At 38.6% G+C, this 20673-nt stretch overlaps 1 protein-coding gene across 2 annotated transcripts in view; it reads right to left on the bottom strand.

Moving 5' to 3' along the window:
* vstm5 (V-set and transmembrane domain containing 5) overlaps window positions 1-20193 on the bottom strand; it is a 27145-nt gene extending 6952 nt beyond the window's left edge. Inside the window, exons 1-3 of one of the 2 annotated variants that reach the window (XM_061972486.1) lie at window positions 20122-20193; window positions 18082-18345; window positions 12285-12611 (exon numbers count right to left, since the gene is read on the bottom strand). In XM_061972486.1, the coding sequence (XP_061828470.1) occupies window positions 12285-12611; window positions 18082-18163 (409 nt within the window). In that variant the 5' untranslated portion in view covers window positions 18164-18345; window positions 20122-20193. Of the gene's footprint in view, window positions 1-12284; window positions 12612-18081; window positions 18412-20121 lie in introns of those variants that run through there. The other variant, XM_061972485.1, reaches the window with a different exon arrangement.
* Window positions 20194-20673: the final 480 nt, after the last annotated feature.

The raw sequence follows: 20673 nt of genomic DNA, 5'->3' as shown, positions 1-20673 counted from the left end.
GCATGGTGTAGTGGGTAGAGCAACCGTGCCAGAAACCTGAGGGTTGCAGGTTCGCTCCCCGCCTCTTACCATCCAAAAATCCCTGCCGTTGTGTCCTTGGGCGAGACACTTCACCCTTTGCCCCCGGTGCCACTCACACTGGTGAATTGAATGATAGGTGGTGGTCGGAGGGGCCGTTGGCGCAAATTGCAGCCACGCTTCCGTCAGTCTACCCCAGGGCAGCTGTGGCTATGAAAGTAGCTTACCACCACCAGGTGTGAATGATGGGTTCTACATGTAAAGCGACTTTGGGTACTTAGAAAAGCGCTATATAAATCCTAGTTATTATATATATATATATATATATATATATATATATATATATATATATATATATATATATATATCTACATCCTGAAAATATGCAAACAAAACTGTGTTTACATAATTGATACTTCAAACTTGCATAAATAAATACATTTTAAGGAATATAACATAACTTGGCTTCTGAGAGCTTCAAAATGTAATGAATAAAATGCTAAAGTTGTTGATAAACAAGCAATTATTTTAATATTTAAATATGGTCATTTTAAATGAATTATTATGATAATTTAAAATTAATTATTTCAAATAAGTTTATTTTAATGTATAATTCTATGGCTGGATGTAATAAGGAGTCAGAAAAAATACAAATAAAAATACAATTAATTTTGATGTTTTTAGCAAAATATAGTAAAAATGTTTTTTTTTTTTTTTTTAATTAATAAATATATTTATTTTTAGGTAAGATAAACATAATAATACAATTTATCTCTAGTCTGGATGATTTAGTTCTTGTCACCCTGTTGTCCGCCCGTCATAAAGAAAAGGCTCTCCTCACTCAGGTCCGCATGGAGCTGGAGGGGGCGTGGCCTCCAGCTCCGGCTGAAAATCGGGAGATTTTCGGGAGAATATTTGTCCCGGGAGGTTTTCGGGAGAGGCGCTGAATTTCGGGAGTCTCCCGGAAAATTCAGGAGGGTTGGCAAGTATGATTTAGTCCATCCTCCGCTCCCTCCTTCCCTGCTATGTGAGGTTTTTTCCTTGGACTCAGTCTGGACCCCTCCCGAGGGTCCAGCCTTAGACTGATACTTTTTTTTACTCTTCCCCCTTTCCCAATGTCACCTTTTTCCCACCTTTTTTAAGGAGCACTGTAAGTGGCTGTACCGTTGGCGGTCCCGTCTTGTCCCCTTGTAACGTATGTCTGCTCTTAGTAGGACTGTGCCCAAAATGAAATGTCAGTTCTTATGTGTCTTGTACATGTTAAAGAATGGACAATAATAAAGCAGCTTGAATCTTGAATCTTCCCTCTTTTACGAGTGTGAAGGGTGTCATTTCGTGTCCGGACGGCTCTCATGATGTTAAAACCCGTATTTAAAAAGGCTTATGTGTCAGCTGTGAAAATGCTTAATTCATAATTAACAATTTGGACTTTGCGGAAATGAATCTACACATTATACTATTTTTACTAGAGATGTCCGATATATCGACCGATAAATGTGTTAAAATGTAATATCGGAAATGATCGGTATCGTTTTTTTTTTTATTATCAGTATGGTTTTTATTTATTTATTATTAAATCAACATAAAAAACACAATATACACTTACAATTAGTGCACCAACCCAAAAAAATTCCCTCCCCCATTTACACTCATTCACACCAAAGGGTTGTTTCTAATGTAGGAACCAGAATATTAATAACAGAATTATTAATATTCTGGTTCCTACATTATATATCAATATATATCAATACAGTCTGCAAGGGATACAGTCCGTAAGCACACATGATTGTGCGTGCTGCTGGTCCACTAATAGTACTAACCTTTAACAGTTAATTTGACTCATTTTCATTAATTACTAGTTTCTATGTAACTGTTTTTATATTGTTTTACTTTCTTTTTTATTCAAGAAAATGTTTTTAATTTATTTATCTTATTTTATTTATTTTTTTTTTTTTTTAAAGTACCTACCTTCACCATACTTGGTTGTCCAAATTAGGCATAATAATGTGTTAATTCCACGACTGTATATATCGGTGTCGGTTGATATCGGCATCGGTTGATATCGGTATCGGTAATTAAAGAGTTGGACAATATCGGAATATCGGCAAAAAGCCAATATCGGACATCCCTAATTTTTACTTTTGTATAAATCATATGCTTAGAGTAATTGGGAAGTTTACATTTTTTCCGATTCCATGTCAACGGTGACAACAACAACAACAAAAATCTGTCGATTTTACAGTAAAACAACCGGCTGAATTTTACCGTAAAATTTACATTTTTTTTTTTACAGTGAAGTACTTCAAATTGGAAAACGATACGACTGTTTTTTTCTTACAGTGAAATTATGGCGACTGAACTACAGTCGTTTTTACAGTGCATTACTGTAAATAGAAAAACGATAACACTTTTTTTCTTTAGGGTCAAATTAAGGCGACTCGGCGACCAGGTTTTATTTTTGTTTTGCCGGTTTTTACATGGAAAAGTAGTACATTTTACAGTAAAATTCTGGCGACTGAACAACCATTGTTTACAGTAAAAAGGTCTCTTTTTTTACAGTGAAGTCTTTGAATCCAGCACCTTCAACAAATTCGAATTAAGAGGGTTTATTTTAATCATAACACAAACTGAGCATACATCAAATGTGGCGTATACTCTGTATGTCTCTCACCTAGTGGGCCTGTTGGTTTGAGTACATGATTTGAGAAGGAATTTTTGGGCACCCACAATGTCTGATATCATCCATTCATCCATTTTCTACCGCTTGTCCCTTTTTGGGGTCACGGGGGGTGCTGGTGCCTATCTCAGCTGCATTCGGGCGGAAGGAGGGGTACACCCTGGATAAGTGGCCACCTCATCGCAGTGTCTGATATCATTTATCCCAAATTCATTCAATATTTTTTGTAAATGTTAAACAGTGTCTGATTTAATTTATCCTGAATTCATTATTTATTGGTACATAACCGTCACTGATATCATTGATACTGAATTCATAATGTATTACTATTTAGTGAAAACCACCTTGTCTGATATCATTAATCCCAATTTCACAAATATATTTTCAGTTAATAAAAAACAAAGTATGTAATATAATTTATCCTGAATTCATCATGTATGGGTATTGAACAAAAAACTGTCTGATGTAATGTATTATTTGATGAAAACCACAGTGTCTGATATCATTGATAGAGATTTAAAGTTTTATGGTTATTTAATGAAAACCCCAATGTGCGATATCATTCATCCTAAATGTATTCATTCTTTTATATATATATATATATATATATATATATATATATATATATATATATATATATATATATATATATATATATATATATATATATATATATATATATATATATATATATATATATATATATATATAAAAAACACATTATCTAGATGTTATTCTTCCCAAATAATTTATGTATTGTTATTTCACAGAAACTAAAGTGTCTGATATTATTTATCCCAAATTCATTCAATATTTTTTGTAAATGTTAAACAACAGTGTCCGATTTAATTTATCCTGAATTCATTATTTATTGGTACATAATAAAAAACCGTCACTGATATCATTGATACTGAATTCATAATGTATTACTATTTAGTGAAAACCACCTTGTCTGATATCATTAATCCCAATTTCACAAATGTATTTTCAGTTAATAAAAAACAAAGTATGTAATATAATTTATCCTGAATTCATCATGTATGGGTATTGAACAAAAAACTGTGTCTGATGTAATGTATTATTTGATGAAAACCACAGTGTCTGATATCGTTGATAGAGATTTAAAGTTTTATGGTTATTTAATGAAAACCCCAATGTGCGATATTCATCCTAAATGTATTCATTCATTTTTTTTAATATATATATAAAACACATTATCTAGATATTATTCTTCCCGGATAATTAATTTATTGTTATTTCACAGAAACTAAAGTGTCTGATATTATTTATCCCAAATTCATTCAATATTTTTTGTAAATGTTAAACAGTGTCTGATTTAATTCATCCTGAATTTATTATTTATTGGTACATAATAAAAAACCGTCACTGATATCATTGATACTGAATTCATAATGTATTACTATTTAGTGAAAACCACCTTGTCTGATATCATTAATCCCAATTTCACAAATGTATTTTCAGTTAATAAAAAACTAAGTATTTAATATCATTTATCCTGAATTCCTCATGTATTGGTATTGAACAAAAAACAGTTTCTGATGTAATGTATTATTTGATGAAAACCACAGTGTCTGATATCGTTGATACTGATTTCATGTTTTATTGTTATTTAATGAAAACCCCAATGTGCGATATTCATCCTAAATGTATTCATTCTTATTTTTTATATATATATAAAACACATTGTCTAGATATTATTCTTCCCGGATAATTCATGTATTGATATTTCACAGAAACTAAAGTGTCTGATTATATTCATCCTAAAATTGTACTCATCTTTTGAATTGAGTTATTTAGTCCGTATTCTCTATCCAGTATGCAACATTTATGTTCTATTTTAATATATTTTTTTACAAGTTAAAAAGGTAATCCAACACTTTTTTGGGCATGTAAAGTTTTGCCACAAGCTCTGCTTTTCTTTTTCAATTTGTGTTGGCAGAGATTTGAAGGTGCAACTGTGTGTTTCCTCTTAAAAGGACACACTAGGTCAGTGTTTTTCAACCACTGTGCCGCGTGAGATATTGTCTGGTGTGCCGTGGGAAATTATGCAACTTCCCCTAAATGGTCCAAAAAATATTTTTTTGCAAATCAATAATCCTAATGTGCCGTTTCTAAGTGTCTGTGCTGTGTAAAACTGGGCAGGGTAACGACGCAATACTCCATGTCAGTAGGTGGCGGCAGGTAGTTCATTGCTTTGTAAAAGTCGGAATGTGTCAGGTGAGACGAGGATGGTTTGTTGTGATCCCAACATGCAGAGCACAGCGGGAGGCAGTGTGAAGGTAAAAAGGTATGTAATGCTTAAACCAAAAATGAACAAAAGGGAAAGGAAAAGGCAATGGCTATGCAAGACGAAAGTAAAACTGAACTGGCTACAAAGTAAATAGAACAAAATGCTGGACGACAGCAAAAACTTACGACGTCCACAAAGTACATCCGTACATGACAATCAACAATGTCCACACAAAGAAGGGTAGCAAAAACTTAAATAGCCTTGCTTGCTAATACAAAGCAGGTGTGGGTAATAGCGCTCAAAGTGTCAGGCTTGTCCCTGACACTTTGACTATATGTCTTAGTTTTTCCTCTGCGTTTGTCTTTGTTTCCTGTCAGCACTCTTATTTCGGTTGGAGTATTCTGTCAAGGTGTGTTGTTGACGAACCCCAAGATGCAGAGATGGCGACAGGCTTGGTACAAGAAAACATGCTTTTAATGTTCAAAAATAAGAAAAGGAAAACACGAACCAGAAACCAGGAAGCAGGAACAGGAGTCAGGATCCAGGGAATAGCTTAACGCACACAGCTAGCAACGACACGACACGACAATAGTCCAATACCGAGTGGAGGACAAAGCAGGTTTAAAGGGGAACATTATCACCAGACCTATGTAAGCGTCAATATATACCTTGATGTTGCAGAAAAAAGACCATATATTTTTTTAACCGATTTCCGAACTCTAAATGGGTGAATTTTGGCGAATTAAACGCCTTTCTAATATTCACTCTCGGTGCGATGACGTCACAACGTGACGTCACATCGGGAAGCAATCCGCCATTTTCTCAAACACCGAGTCAAATCAGATCTGTTATTTTCCGTTTTTTTTCGACTGTTTTCCGTACCTTGGAGACATCATGCCTCGTCGGTGTGTTGTCGGAGGGTGTAACAACACCAACAGGGACGGATTCAAGTTGCACCAGTGGCCCAAAGATGCGAAAGTGGCAAGAAATTGGACGTTTGTTCCGCACACTTTACCGACGAAAGCTATGCTACGACAGAGATGGCAAGAATGTGTGGATATCCTGCGACACTCAAAGCAGATGCATTTCCAACGATAAAGTCAAAGAAATCTGCCGCCAGACCCCCATTGAATCTGCCGGAGTGTGTGAGCAATTCAGGGACAAAGGACCTCGGTAGCACGGCAAGCAATGGCGGCAGTTTGTTCCTGCAGACGAGCGAGCTAAACCCCCTGGATGTCTTGGCTCACACCGTCCCTTATGCCACCGAAGATGATCAAGAGAAGAATATCAACCCTAGCTTCCCTGGCCTGCTGACATCAACTCCAAAACTGGACAGATCAGCTTTCAGGAAAAGAGAGCAGATGAGGGTATGTCTACGGAATATATCAATTGATGAAAATTGGGCTGTCTGCACTCTCAAAGTGCATGTTGTTGCCAAATGTATTTCATATGCTGTAAACCTAGTTCATAGTTGTTAGTTTCCTTTAATGCCAAACAAACACATACCAATCGTTGGTTAGAAGGCGATCGCCGAATTCGTCCTCGCTTTCTCCCGTGTCGCTGGCTGTCGTGTCGTTTTCGTCGGTTTCGCTTGCATACGGTTCAAACCGATATGGCTCAATAGCTTCAGTTTCTTCTTCAATTTCGTTTTCGCTACCTGCCTCCACACTACAACCATCCGTTTCAATACATGCGTAATCTGTTGAATCGCTTAAGCCGCTGAAATTTGAGTCTGAATCCGAGCTAATGTCGCTATAGCTTGCTGTTCTTTCCGCCATGCTTGTTTGTGTTGGCATCACTATGTGACGTCACAGGAAAATGGACGGGTGTATATAACGATGGTTAAAATCAGGCACTTTGAAGCTTTTTTTTTTTAGGGATATTGCGTGATGGGTAAAATTTTGAAAAAAACTTTGAAAAATATAATAAGCCACTGGGAACTGATTTTTAATGGTTTTAACCATTCTGAAATTGTGATAATGTTCCCCTTTAAATCGTAGCTGGCTGATTGACACCAGGTGTTGGAGTATTGTCCTGTCGTGGTTTGCTGTCGTTGCTAGCTGTGTGCGTTAAGCCATTCCCTGGATCCTGACTCCTGTTCTTGCTTCCTGGTTCGTGTTTTCCTTTTCTTATTTTTGAAAATTAAAAGCATGTTTTCTTGTACCAAGCCTGCCGCCATCTCTGCATCTTGGGGTTCGTCAACAACACACCTTGACAGAATACTCCAACCAAAATAAGAGTGCTGACAGGAAACAAAGACAAACGCAGAGGAAAAACTAAGACGTAGTCAAAGTGTCAGGGACAACCCTGACACAAAGGAAGACATAAAACTGCTAGAGCGCAAGACAAGAACTAAAGCACCACACACAGGAAAACACAAACTACTCAAAATAAGGCACGACGACCTGGTGGAGTATCATTTTTTAACGTTTTCTGCTGGTGGTGTGCCTCCGTATTTTTTAATGAAAAAAATGTGCCTTGCCTCAAAAAAGGTCACTAGGTGACCCTGACACGATCCACTATAGGCCTTGAAAGTGTGACGTGGAAACGCATTGCATTGTGGGTCTTGCTGGAGTCTGAGTAGCTTATTTACAAGACTCTGTGCTTAAGTTATTTAAGTTGAAAACATGTACGTACGGCATCATTAACTGCCTTAATCGTTGTCACGATCGCTTCAGGAAAAAAAAAAGGGATTTGAAAGCAAACCCAAAGGAACTTGGGTCAGTGAGCTGATAACGAGACGGCGAGTAGCCTGGAAAGCAGCCGTGAGACGATCAAACATGACTTTTAACGCCATCCCCTGGTACATGTTGGTGTGTTCACGGCATTCTCACACTGGTGAGTTGTGTCATGAAAACATGTTTCATTCAGTTTCAAACGTCGCCTTTAGTAGGATGTTAGCGTTAGCCAAGTTAGTATTTTGGAAAAAAGCATGTTGTCTGTTTACTTTTAGTCACGGGTAAGCACAAAAATAAACGAGTATATTTTTCGGAGCGGTAGCGCAGTGGTCAAAGTGTTTAAAAGTATTAATGGGCTTGTTTTTTTCTTAGGAAACCTGTTTATGCAATGAGACTTGACACCCTCACTCCATCTCAGACATTTTTGGCTGAGAGAGCCATGAAGGCAAATATTTTAAAAATGTACAAACCCCGTTTCCATATGAGTTGGGAAATTGTGTTAGATGTAAATATAAACGGAATACAATGATTTACAAATCATTTTCAACCCATATTCAGTTGAATATGCTACAAAGACAACATATTTGATGTTCAAACTGATAAACATTTTTTTTTTGCAAATAATCATTAACTTTAGAATTTGATGCCAGCAACACGTGACAAAGAAGTTGGGAAAGGTGGCAATAAATACTGATAAAGTTGAGGAATGCTCATCAAACACTTATTTGGAACATCCCACAGGTGAACAGGCAAATTGGGAACAGGTGGGTGCCATGATTGGGTATAAAAGTAGATTCCATGAAATGCTCAGTCATTCACAAACAAGGATGGGGCGAGGGTCACCACTTTGTCAACAAATGCGTGAGCAAATTGTTGAACAGTTTAAGAAAAACCTTTCTCAACCAGCTATTGCAAGGAATTTAGGGATTTCACCATCTACGGTCCATAATATCATCAAAGGGTTCAGAGAATCTGGAGAAATCACTGCACGTAAGCAGCTAAGCCTGTGACCTTCCATCCCTCAGGCTGTACTACATCAACAAGAGACATCAGTGTGTAAAGGATATCACCACATGGGCTCAGGAACACTTCAGAAACCCACTGTCAGTAACTACAGTTGGTCGCTACATCTGTAAGTGCAAGTTAAAACTCTCCTATGCAAGGCCAAAACCGTTTATCAACAACACCCAGAAACGCTGTCGGCTTCGCTGGGCCTGAGCTCATCTAAGATGGACTGATACAAAGTGGAAATGTGTTCTGTGGTCTGACGAGTCCACATTTCAAATTGTTTTTGGAAACTGTAGACGTCGTGTCCTCTGGACCAAAGAGGAAGAGAACCATCCGGATTGTTACAGGCGCAAAGTTGAAAAGCCAGCATCTGTGATGGTATGGGGGTGTATTAGTGCCCAAGACATGGGTAACTTACACATCTGTGAAGGCGCCATTAGTGCTGAAAGGTACATACAGGTTTTGGAGCAACATATGTTGCCATCCAAGCAACATTACCATGGACGCCCCTGCTAATTTCAGCAAGACATTGCCAAGCCACGTGTTACATCAACGTGGCTTCATAGTAAAAGAGTGCGGGTACTAGACTGGCCTGCCTGTAGTCCAGACCTGTCTCCCATTGAAAATGTGTGGCGCATTATGAAGCCTAAAATACCACAACGGAGACCCCCGGACTGTTGAACAACTTAAGCTGTACATCAAGCAAGAATGGGAAATAATTCCACCTGAGAAGCTTAGAAAATGTGTCTCCTCAGTTCCCAAAGGTTTATTGAGTGTTGTTAAAAGAAAAGGTGATGTAACAGTGTTGAACATGCCCTTTCCCAACTACTTTGGCACTTGTTGCAGCCATGAAATTCTAAGTTAATTATTATTTGCAACCAATATTCAACTGAATATGGGTTGAAAAGGATTTGCAAATCATTGTATTCCGTTTATATTTACATCAAACACAATTTCCCAACTCATATGGAAACGGGGTTTGTATTTCCGTGAGAGCCATATAATATTTTTCGAGCTCTATGGTGCAAATTGAAACACGTCCATCGTCTCTCTAAAATGTAAAGCATACTGTAGATAAACAACTAGTTTGCATGTCACAGCGACAGATACTGGATGTGCAGTCTTGCTTACTTGGCAAAGTCAGTAGGACAAACCAGTTAGTTGCGTTAGACATCCAGGACATGGAAGTGTGCCAGGGAATAATCACGGACAATGTGGGCCTTTAATGGGTGAGGAATTTGTGAAAAAAAGAAAACATTTATTTCTTAATTTTTTTTAATTAACTAATAAGAGGTGGTGACTTGTCCAGGGTGTACCCCGCCTTCCGCCCGAATGCAGCTGAGGTAGGCTCCAGCACCCCCTGCAACCCCGAACGGGACATGCGGTAAAAAAATGGATGGATGGAGGTAAAAATAAGGTTTAAGTAATTCAAGTAAATAATGGGGATTTCCAAAGTGAAGCCTTTAACAGAGCATGCATGTAGGAGTGTCCACAAGGAATGCTAAAAAATGGTTTCATATTCAAATCACAATTTTTATTTATTCCGATAAATTAATAAATTCCGAGAATCAATAATTAAAAAAAAGTGTTATTCTGTAGCTTTTTTTTTTTTTTTGCATTTTTCTTTTTTTTGCGCATTAAAAACATTTTTTAAAAACAATTAACAACTTTTGTATATGTTATGGTCTTTGCTGGTTTTCTTTTTTTTTTAGTATTGTATTCGTATGTCTTCTCAATGTATTTTTTTTTTACATTTCTATTCTAATTAGTATTGTAAAACTGGGATTGAGTTTGAGTTGCTCTATTTTCTTGTATTCGATTTATTAACCTTGTGTGTTTTTTGTAAATAAAACGTACAAAATTGTTTTTTTTAAATACATTTGTAAAAACACACTTTTTACGCAAATGCTGCGCGCATAAGTCGTACGCCAGCAGCCAAGAAGAGCTTTTGTAACCTGTGGCCTGTTTTGAAAAGGTTTTATTATAATTTATACACCAAATAATCCATGCATTTCCTACCACTTGTCCCTTTTGGGGTCGCGGGGGGAGCTGGAGCCTATCTCAGCTGCATTCAGGCTTAAGGCGGGGTACACCCTGGACAAGTCGCCACCTCATCACAGGGCAGACAACATTCACACACTAGGGCCAATTTAGTGTTGCCAATTACCGCATTTTTCGGAGTATAAGTCGCACCGGAGTATAACTCGCACCTGCCGAAAATGCATAATAAAGAAGGAAAAAATATATATATAAGTCGCACTGGAGTATAAGTCGCATTTTTGGGGGAAATGTATTTGATAAAAGCCAACACCAAGAATAGACATTTGAAAGGCAATTTAAAATAAATAAAGAATAGTGAACAACAGGCTGAATAAGTGTACGTTATATGAGGCATAAATAACCAACTGGTATGTTAACGTAACATATTATGGTAAGAGTCATTCAAATAACTATAACATATAGAACATGCTATACGTTTACCAAACAATCGGTCACTCCTAATCGCTAAATCCCATGAAATCTTATACGTCTAGTCCAGGGGTCGGCAACCTTTACCAGTCAAAGAGCCATTTTGACCCGTTTCACAAATTAAAGAAAACAAAAATCTTTTGAAATTTAAAATGAAATAACACTGCATACAAAGTTTTTTTTTGCTTTGTGTTATGTATAAACCAAACACGCGGCCCACACCTTAATATGAAAATTGAATGTTAGTGCGGCCCGCAGGTTTTATATGAATGGCGCTTGACAGCGTCATACTTGTCAACCCTCCCGATTTTTCTGGCGGACTACGAATTTCAAGGTAACTGTTTTCTCGAATGTGCCCACTACAAACAGTGTGCCAGCCAGCCACACGTTGTGTGGGGCTTCTGCTTGCTCACGTAAGTGACAGCAAGGCATACTTGGTCAACAACCACGCAGGTTACACTGACGGTGGCGGTATAAAAAAACTTTAACACTCTTACTAATAATGCGCCACACTGTGAACCCACACCAAACAAGAATGACAAACACATTTCGGGAGAACATCTGCACCGTAACACAACATAAACACAACAGAACAAATACCCAGAATCCCATGCAGCCCTAACTCTTCCGGGCTACATTATACACCCCCGCTACCAAACCCCGCCCACCTCAACTGACGGCGGGGGGGGGGGGTTTGATGTGTGAGGGTGCATCAGAGTGATCAAAGAGCCGCGGGTTGCCGACCCCTGGTCTAGTCTCTTACGTGAATGAGCTAAATAATACTATTTGATATTTTACGGTAATGTGTTAATAAGTTCCCACATAAGTCGCTCCTGAGTATATGTCGCAACCCCGGCCATACTATGAAAAAAAACTGCGACTTATAGTCCGAAAAATACGGTAACCTATCCCCAGGTGCATGTCTTTGGAGGTGGGAGGAAGCCGGAGTAACCGGAGGGAACCCACGCAGTCACGGGGAGAACATGCAAACTCCACACAGAAAGACCCCGAGCCCGACGATCGAACCCAGGACCTTCGTATTGTGAGGCACATGCACTAACCCCTGTACTCCCGTGCTGCCTACACCAAATAATATATTACAAAAATCGTATGGAATCGAGAAACCATTCTGAACCAAACCGTCACCCCAAGAATCTTAATCTACCCGAAAATTTCCACTCACCATTGACTTTGAGGACAAATCCGGCATCCTTGCTGTTGCCCGTCCCGTCCGTGACCGTGACCACGTAATACCCCCCGTCCTGCAGCCGCAGGTCCGACAGACCCATGGAGCCGTTGTGGTGAGCCTGCACCCTGCTGCTGTAATCCTCAGTGATGTTGGTGAACCCCCCCGGCTGCCAGGCGCCGATGCTGCGTCTCACCGAGCTGGAAATGAAGGTCCACTGGATGGTGGGAATGCCTCTGCAGGTCACGTTCACGGAGAAGAACACGTCCTCCTGCACGGATCGAATGAGACTGTGCAGGTCGGACTGGATGGAGATGGCCCCAGCTTGAAAGACGGAAAGACATAACCTTTAATAATGATGCATCTGCACTGTAGGAACTAAAATGTGTCATTCCAAAAGACAGGTGACGGCTGGAAGTACGAAAACCCAACAGACGAAGGAACACGAGCTGGGGTGTGTGTGGTTTTGGTCCTATTAAGTATTGACGCGGGCACACGCCTTTAAATTGCTCCAAAGGAGCCTGTCTGGTTCTGTTGGTGGTGTGTTTGCTTCATGAGGCACAAGTAAAGAATTCCTCTTGAGAATGCCAACACGCTGTATAAAAAAAAAAGAATGTGCGTGCCTTTGTTCAAATATCAGCAACTAAAAAAACCTCAGTGATTTGAACACTGAAAGACTGACGGTGCCCGCGTGTGAAGGAATCTTTTACCTTGGAATATCGATGACGCAACATGGTTCTCAGGAAAAACATGTTTATGCTCACACAACGCAAAAAACCTTTAAAGTGCATACAAGTACGGTATGTGGAACTAAATTACAGAACAGATTCAACTTAAGAAGCAACACAAGCATGTTTACAACCTACAAACCCCAAAACCAGTGAAGTTGGCACGCTGTGTAAATCGTAAATAATAACAGAATAGAAGGATTTGCAAATTATTTTCAACCTATATTCAATTGAATGGACTGCAAAGACGAGATATTTAACGTTCGAACTGGTAAATTTGTTATTTTTTGGCAAATATTATCTCATTTGGAAATGGATGCCTGCAACATGTTTGAAAAAAGCTGGCACAAGTGGTAAAAAATGACTGAGAAAGTTGAGGAATGCTCATTAAACACTTATTTGGAACATCCCACAGGTGAACAGGCTAATTGGGAACGGGTGGGGGCCATGATTGGCTATAAAAGCAGCATCCATGAAATGCTCAGTCATTCACAATCAAGGATGGGGTGAGGGTCACCATTTTGTGAACAAATTGTTTAAGAACAACATTTCTCAACCAGCTATTGCAAGGAATTTAGGGATTTCACCATCTACGGTCCGTAATATCATGAAAAGGTTCAGAGAATCTGGAAAAGTCAGTGCACGTAACATTGAATGCCCGTGACCTTGGATCCTTGAGGCCGTACTGCATCAAAAACCAACATCGGTGTGTAAAGGATATCACGACAGGAACACTCCAGAAAACCACTGTCAGTAACTACAGTTTGTCACTACATCTGTAAGTGCAAGTTAAAAGTCTACTATGCAAAGCCAAAGCCATTTATCAACAACACCCAGAAACGCCGCCGGCTTCGCTGGGCCCGAGCTCATCTAAGATGGACTGATGCAAAGTCTAAAAGTGTTCCACCTGAAAAGCTTCAAAAATTGGTCTCCTCAGTTCCCCAATGTTTACTGAGTGTTGTTAAAAGGAAAGGCCATGTAACACAGTGGTAAAAATGCCCCTGTGCCAACTTTTTTGCAATGTGTTGCTGCCATTCAATTCTAAGTTAGTGATTATTTGCACAAAAAAAAAAAAGTTTCTCAATTCGAACATTAAATATCTTCTTTGCAGTCTATTCAATTGAATATAAGTTGAAAAGGATTTCCAAATCATTATATTTTGTTTTTATTTACGATTTACACAACCTGCCAACTTCACTGGTTTTGTGTTTTGTACATGGAAAAAGAGGGAAGCAAAGAACCAGTGTCTGATATCATTTATCCTTAATTCCTAACTTCTAATTATTGTATTGTAAACCACAGTCACTATGTTTTCATGCACTAAATTAGTCTGATTTCTCAAATAGTTCTGTTTTTTGTCCAAGTGTCCACTTTTTATAAACCAACCACGATCGGACTAAAGTGTTTCCATGGGTTGTAGTAGGCTTGTTTAGAGCCAAACTATTTGAGAAATCGGACTAATTTAGTGCATGAACACGCACTGACTGTCTGGTGTAATTGGTCCTGAACTGATCACTTACAGTATTATCATTTAATGAAACCCACAATGTCTGATATCATTGACCGTGAATTCATTTATGTATTCTTATTTAATAAAAAGCAATGTGATGTCATTAATCCTGAATTCATTCAGTAGCTGATATTATTGATCATGCACTGATCATTTACAGTATTATTAATGAAAACTACAGTGTCTGATATAATTGATCCAGAATTCATCATGTATTGGTATTAAATAAATAAATAAAAACAGTGGCTGCTTTTGATACTGAATTCATAATTTTTTGCTATTTAATGTCTGATATCATTGATCCCGAACTGATCATTTACAGTATTATTAGTTAATGAAACCCACAATGTCTGATATCATTTATCCCAAATTCGTTCATTCATTTTTTGTTATTGGGCAAGACACTTCACCCTTACTCCCAGTGCCCGCTCACACTGGTGAATGAATGACAGGTGGTGGTCGGAGGGGCCGTAGGCGCAAATTGGTCTACCCCAGGGCAGCTGTGGCTACTAATGTAGCTTACCACCACCTAAGTGTGAATCTGGAGTGAATGAATAATGGGTTCTCACTGAGCGCTTTGAGTATCTAATGAATAGAAAAACGCTATATAAATCTAATTCACTATTATTATTATTATTATTATTATTATTAAAACAACACTGTCTGATATAATTCATCCTGAATTAATCATTGATTGGTAATGAATTAAAAAAAACAGTCTTTGATGTCATTGATACTGAAATCATAATTTATTACTATTTAATGAAACCCAAAGTGTCTGATATAATTTATCCCAAATTCATTCATTTAAAATAAAGTAAAACCACAGTGTCTGATATAACTCCTTAGTTTAATTAACACAACTATGTCTGATATAATTGATCCTGAATTAATTATTTATTGATATATAATAAAAAATTGTCTCTAATATAATTGATCATTCATAATTTATTACTATTTAATGAAAACCGCCTTGTCTGATATCATTTATCCTAATTTCACAAATGTATCTTCAGTTAATAAAAACCAAAGTATTTTATATAATTTATCCTGAATTCGTCATGTATTGGTATTGAACAAAAACAAGTGTTTAATAAAATGTATTATTTGACGAAAACCACAGTGTCTGATATCATTGATACTGAATTCATCTTTCATTGTTAATTAATGAAAACAACAATGTGCAATATCATTTATCCAGAATGCATTCATTCATTTTATTTCACACTGTCTAGATATTCTTCCCAGATAATTCATGTATCGTTATTTCACCGAAACTAAAAGGGTCTGATTTCATTTATCCTGTAATTGTACTCATCTTTTCAATTGACGTTATTTTGTCCGTATTCTCTATCAAGTATATCCAGTATGCAACATTTATGTTCTATTTTAATATGGTTTTTTACATGTTAAACAGGTAATACCAGACTTTATCTCCACGTCAAAGCAGTTATTGATTGCCTGGTAAAAAATGTTTTTGTGTTGAACGTGTATCATTAATTCCCGAGACATGGAGACGGGGTCGGAAGAACTGAGGTCGGCTTCTTCCCGCTCCTTTTGGGTCATAAAGCATTGTGCAGCTGTAAACATGTGATGTTCCATAATAAACAGTCATGTTGACCTGGTGGGAAAACAAACAGCAAAGACACACGGTCATGGTTTCCATTCCAATTCACCGACTTTAAATTGTTGTGCAAAATGTTTTCGCTTCGTTAAAATGCTGGTTTGTGCCCAAACCATTTTCTATTTTTATTTTGGAAAATGTTTAACCAGTTTTGCCAGGCACAGGCTGATTGAAGAATGATTTACTGCGTGCTCCAATACAAGTGCTGCTATTGTCTCTGCCAAGTAAAAATCAGGGATTTGCTTCAATTTCCGCAATTCCATCCTTCCACATGCATTTTACGTGCATTCCAAAGAGAAGTTCCACAAAATGCAGTGTGCCACATATTGGGCTCCAAATGTGGAGTGTGCAGAGATAGAACTCAACCGTATTTTTCGGACTATAAGTCGCAGTTTTTTTTTCATAGTTTGGCTGGGCTCCAGTGCGACTTATGTTTTTTTCCTTTTCTATTATGCATTTTTGGCAGGTGCGACTTATACTCCGAAAAATACGGTACCTTTAATAGTCGCCATTTTAGCTACATAGCAGAAGGTGAGCCGACCCCCACGCAACTTGGGGTGTACGCGAGTCGGCAGGAACACATGCGGTCACGTCCCATCAAAATATTTGGGAAGATTGAAGCATATGGGTTAACGTTGTGACGGTTATCATTTTTCATTGAAAGACGGTGATTTTGGTGCCGATATCGATGTGTAGTCATGATCACTTCCCGACCTTAAAGCCTCATTTCCGTTTGGAAGGAGAGCGGCTCATTTAAAGTCAAGTAATGACCGTTTCTTGGTTGATGGCGAGTAGAAGCTTTTTCCGCCAGGCTCCGCCCAATCACGAATAGGTACTGACCCATCTAGAACTTCAAGGTATCGTCAACATCATTTACACCAATTCTTATCAAGATCTGAATTTGTGGAGCCAACAGCTCGCATGCATGGCAGCTTTGTGTTATTAGTAGGGGTGTGGGGGAAAAAAACGATTCTCACGTTGTGCAATTCAGAATAGAAAAAATTGAATTATTTTTTAATTAATCAATCCAACAAAACAATACACAGCAATACCATAACAATGCAATCCAATTCCAAAACCAAACCCGACCCAGCAACACTCAGAACTGCAATAAACAGAGCAATTGAGAGGAGACACAAACACGACACAGAACAAACCAAAAGTAGTGAAACAAAAGTGAATATTATCAACAACAGTATCAATATTAGTTACAATTTCAACATAGCAGTCATTAAAAATCCCTCATTGACATTATCATTAGACATTTATAAAAATGAATAGTGTCACAGTGGCTTACACTTGCATCGCATCTCATAAGCTTGACAACACACTGTGTCCAATATTTTCACAAAGATTAAAATAAGTCATATTTTTGGTTCATTTAATAGTTAAAACAAATTTACATTATTGCAATCAGTTGATAAAACATTGTCCTTTACAATTATAAAAGCTTTTTACAAAAATCTACTACTCTGCTTGCATGTCAGCAGACTGGGGTAGATCCTGCTGAAATCCTATGTATTGAATGAACAGAGAATCCTTTTGAATCGGGAAAATATCGTTTTTGAATCGAGAATCGCGTTGAATCGAAAAAAATCGATTTTAAATTGAATCGTGACCCCAAGAATCGATATTGAATCGAATCGTGGGACACCCAAAGATTCACAGCCCTAGTTATTAGAATCAACATTGCAACTTGTTCTCGTAACATTTCACTTGTTTGCTCTCTTATTCCACTTTTTCATGTTTTTTGCAATAGTATTTCAGAATGTGCCACGGGCCGCACTTTGGATACCCCTGCTCTAAGGTCACTTTAGCCTTCTTGTGTTGTATTTGTTGTGTGTTTTTAACGCTGAAATGTCAACGACCCCAAGTGTTATGCGGGCTCTTGACATTTTTGCGCCGTACGACTTCCCAACGTGTTGCACTTACCTATGTGACACACGTAGAGTGCCGAGCTGAGAAGCACAGCGACATCGTGGACATCCCAGGGCCTAAAGTGCAACGTCAGCATCTCGGACCCATCGGTTTGAAGAGCACCAGAAGAATCTCCTTCGGGTCTTCCCTACATTCTGCTCACGGTCCTCGCCGGATAGTGTCCCCCACGCGCTTGTATCGTCCTTGTGGTCTCGCTCTCTCAGGTGCTCGCTGAGTGTGTGATCATACCTGTGCAGTGCACAGCCAGCCGGCGCACACCTAACAGACAGGTTGAGCCGGTCATTGCTGAGTAAACATGCACTCAAGGTTCTGCTGGAACACACACACACACACACACACACACACACACACACACACACACACACACACACACACACACACACACACACACACACACACACGGTCTATACCTGACATCCCTCCCCCACTCAGGCAGCAGGATTGCTTGCTTATGAATCCCCCCTCCCGCTCATTGTGGGACACACCTGGCAGAACGTGCTAAACAGGAAGTGTGTGTTCACACTACACCTGCTTGTTTCCCTTTAAAAAGGCGCACACACACAATGTGATCACGACTGAAAGTGGACATCTGTACCATCTAATCACACCCAATGACAGGCTGAGCTGAAACTTTTTTTAATTGACAGTTATATAAATATATTAATTTAAGACTGCAAACCGTATTATTTTTTAGTTTAAAAAAAAAAAAAAAGATTAGACACACCTTTTTAATTATACTTTTTACTGATCAGGTTTTGTATTTTTAGCCTGTTATTTTTTATTTTGTTTATTGCTATTATTCAATCCAATCCATCCATCCATTTTCTACCGCTTATTCCCTTTGGGGTCGCGGGGGGCGCTGGAGCCTATCTCAGCTACAATCGGGCGGAAGGCGGGGTACACCCTGGACAAGTCGCCAGCTCATCGCATGGCCAACACAGATAGACAGACAACATTCACACTCACATCCACACACTAGGGCCAATTTAGTGTTGCCAATCAACTTATCCCCAGGTGCATGTCTTTGGAGGTGGGAGGAAGCCGGAGTACCCGGAGGGAACCCACGCATTCACGGGGAGAACATGCAAACTCCACACAGAAAGATCCCGAGCCCGGGATTGAACCCAAGTCTACTCAAGACCTTCGTATTGTGAGGCAGATGCACTAACCCCTCTTCCACCGTGAAGCCCTGTTTTTAAATTTATTTCTTTTTTTTTTTATATAAAAAAGGACCTTATCTTCACCATACCTGGTTGTCCAAATTAGGCATAATAATGTGTTAATTCCACGACTGTATACATCAGTATCGGTTGATATCGGTATCGGTAATTAAGGGTTTGGTCAATATCGGATATCGGCAAAAAGCCATTATCGGACATCCCTATTAAAACCAGAGAATAAAAGTGGGTCTTAAAACACTCCACTGTGGGAGCAGTTCGAACATGGAGGGGCAGAGTGTTCCAGAGCTTAGGGTCGACCACAGAGAAGGCCCTGTCTCCCCTGGTTTTAAGTCTGGTCTTGGGCACTACGAGCTGGAGCTGGCTCTAGGACCTCAGAGCGCGCGCAGGATTGTAAATTTGGATGAGGTCCGAGATATACTGAGGTGCCAGTCCAAGTAAAGCTTTAATATAGAGAATAATTATTAATACTATTATTATCCCATTGTTTCGTTTTTTTCATGTATTAATGTATTATTGTTGTTTTATTTGTATATATATATATATATATTTGAGAATATGTTTTATACTATTCTTAGATGGTGTTCATTTTAGTTATTCTCAAGAGTGCGTTTTTTTCCCTCAGTCCTCAGTGCCATGTCATATTTGTCATAAAGTGGATCTTGGGGTTTGTTTTCCCGGAATGCAAAGGAAAGTTGGCGCGGGCAAGGCGTGAATGTAAGTACATATTTTATTTTTAACACTAACAAACTACAAAAAAAGGAAGCAAACAAAAGGCGCGCACTATGGCGGAGAACAAACTTGGCTAAAGAAACAAAACTAGAGAGACTATGAACATGAAAACGAAAACACTTACTGTGGCGTGAAACAGCATGAAAACTACGGCATGGAACTATGGCTTGGAATGAAAGGTCGCAGAGGTAGAAAGGATAATGTCACCAGGACCATCAACAGAAACAGACAGGCTTAAATAGCAGTGACATGATTAGTGACAGCTGTGCGAGTGCAAAGCGTGAGACAGGTGCGTGTCATGACAGGTGAAAACTAATGGTTGCTCTAGTGACAAAACAGGAGTGAAAAAGCAGGAACTAAGTGTCCAAAAACCAAACAGAACATGACTTAAACAAAACATGATCAACAGACATGACAATGTTTTATTTATGTTATTGTCAATAGTGTATACGTGTTTTTTCCTCTTCTTTATTTTCATTTATTTGTGTGGTGCAAATGACTTTGTTGTTCCACTCTATCCGTGTATGAAACGTGCTATATAAATACATTTTGATTGACGGATGCAGTTCTTTTAAATATTGGAGCTCAATGGATGGTGTACCTAATGAAGTGGCCGGTGTGTGTTGAGTCGTGAAACTACAAATATTATCTTTTCATCAGAATTGATTTACGCAGT

This window comes from Nerophis lumbriciformis, linkage group LG17, assembly GCF_033978685.3.
Source record: "Nerophis lumbriciformis linkage group LG17, RoL_Nlum_v2.1, whole genome shotgun sequence".
In the NCBI taxonomy this organism is placed as follows: domain Eukaryota; kingdom Metazoa; phylum Chordata; class Actinopteri; order Syngnathiformes; family Syngnathidae; genus Nerophis; species Nerophis lumbriciformis.
Note: the sequence above shows the minus strand (reverse complement) of the source record. Positions and strands in the feature narration are given on the sequence as shown.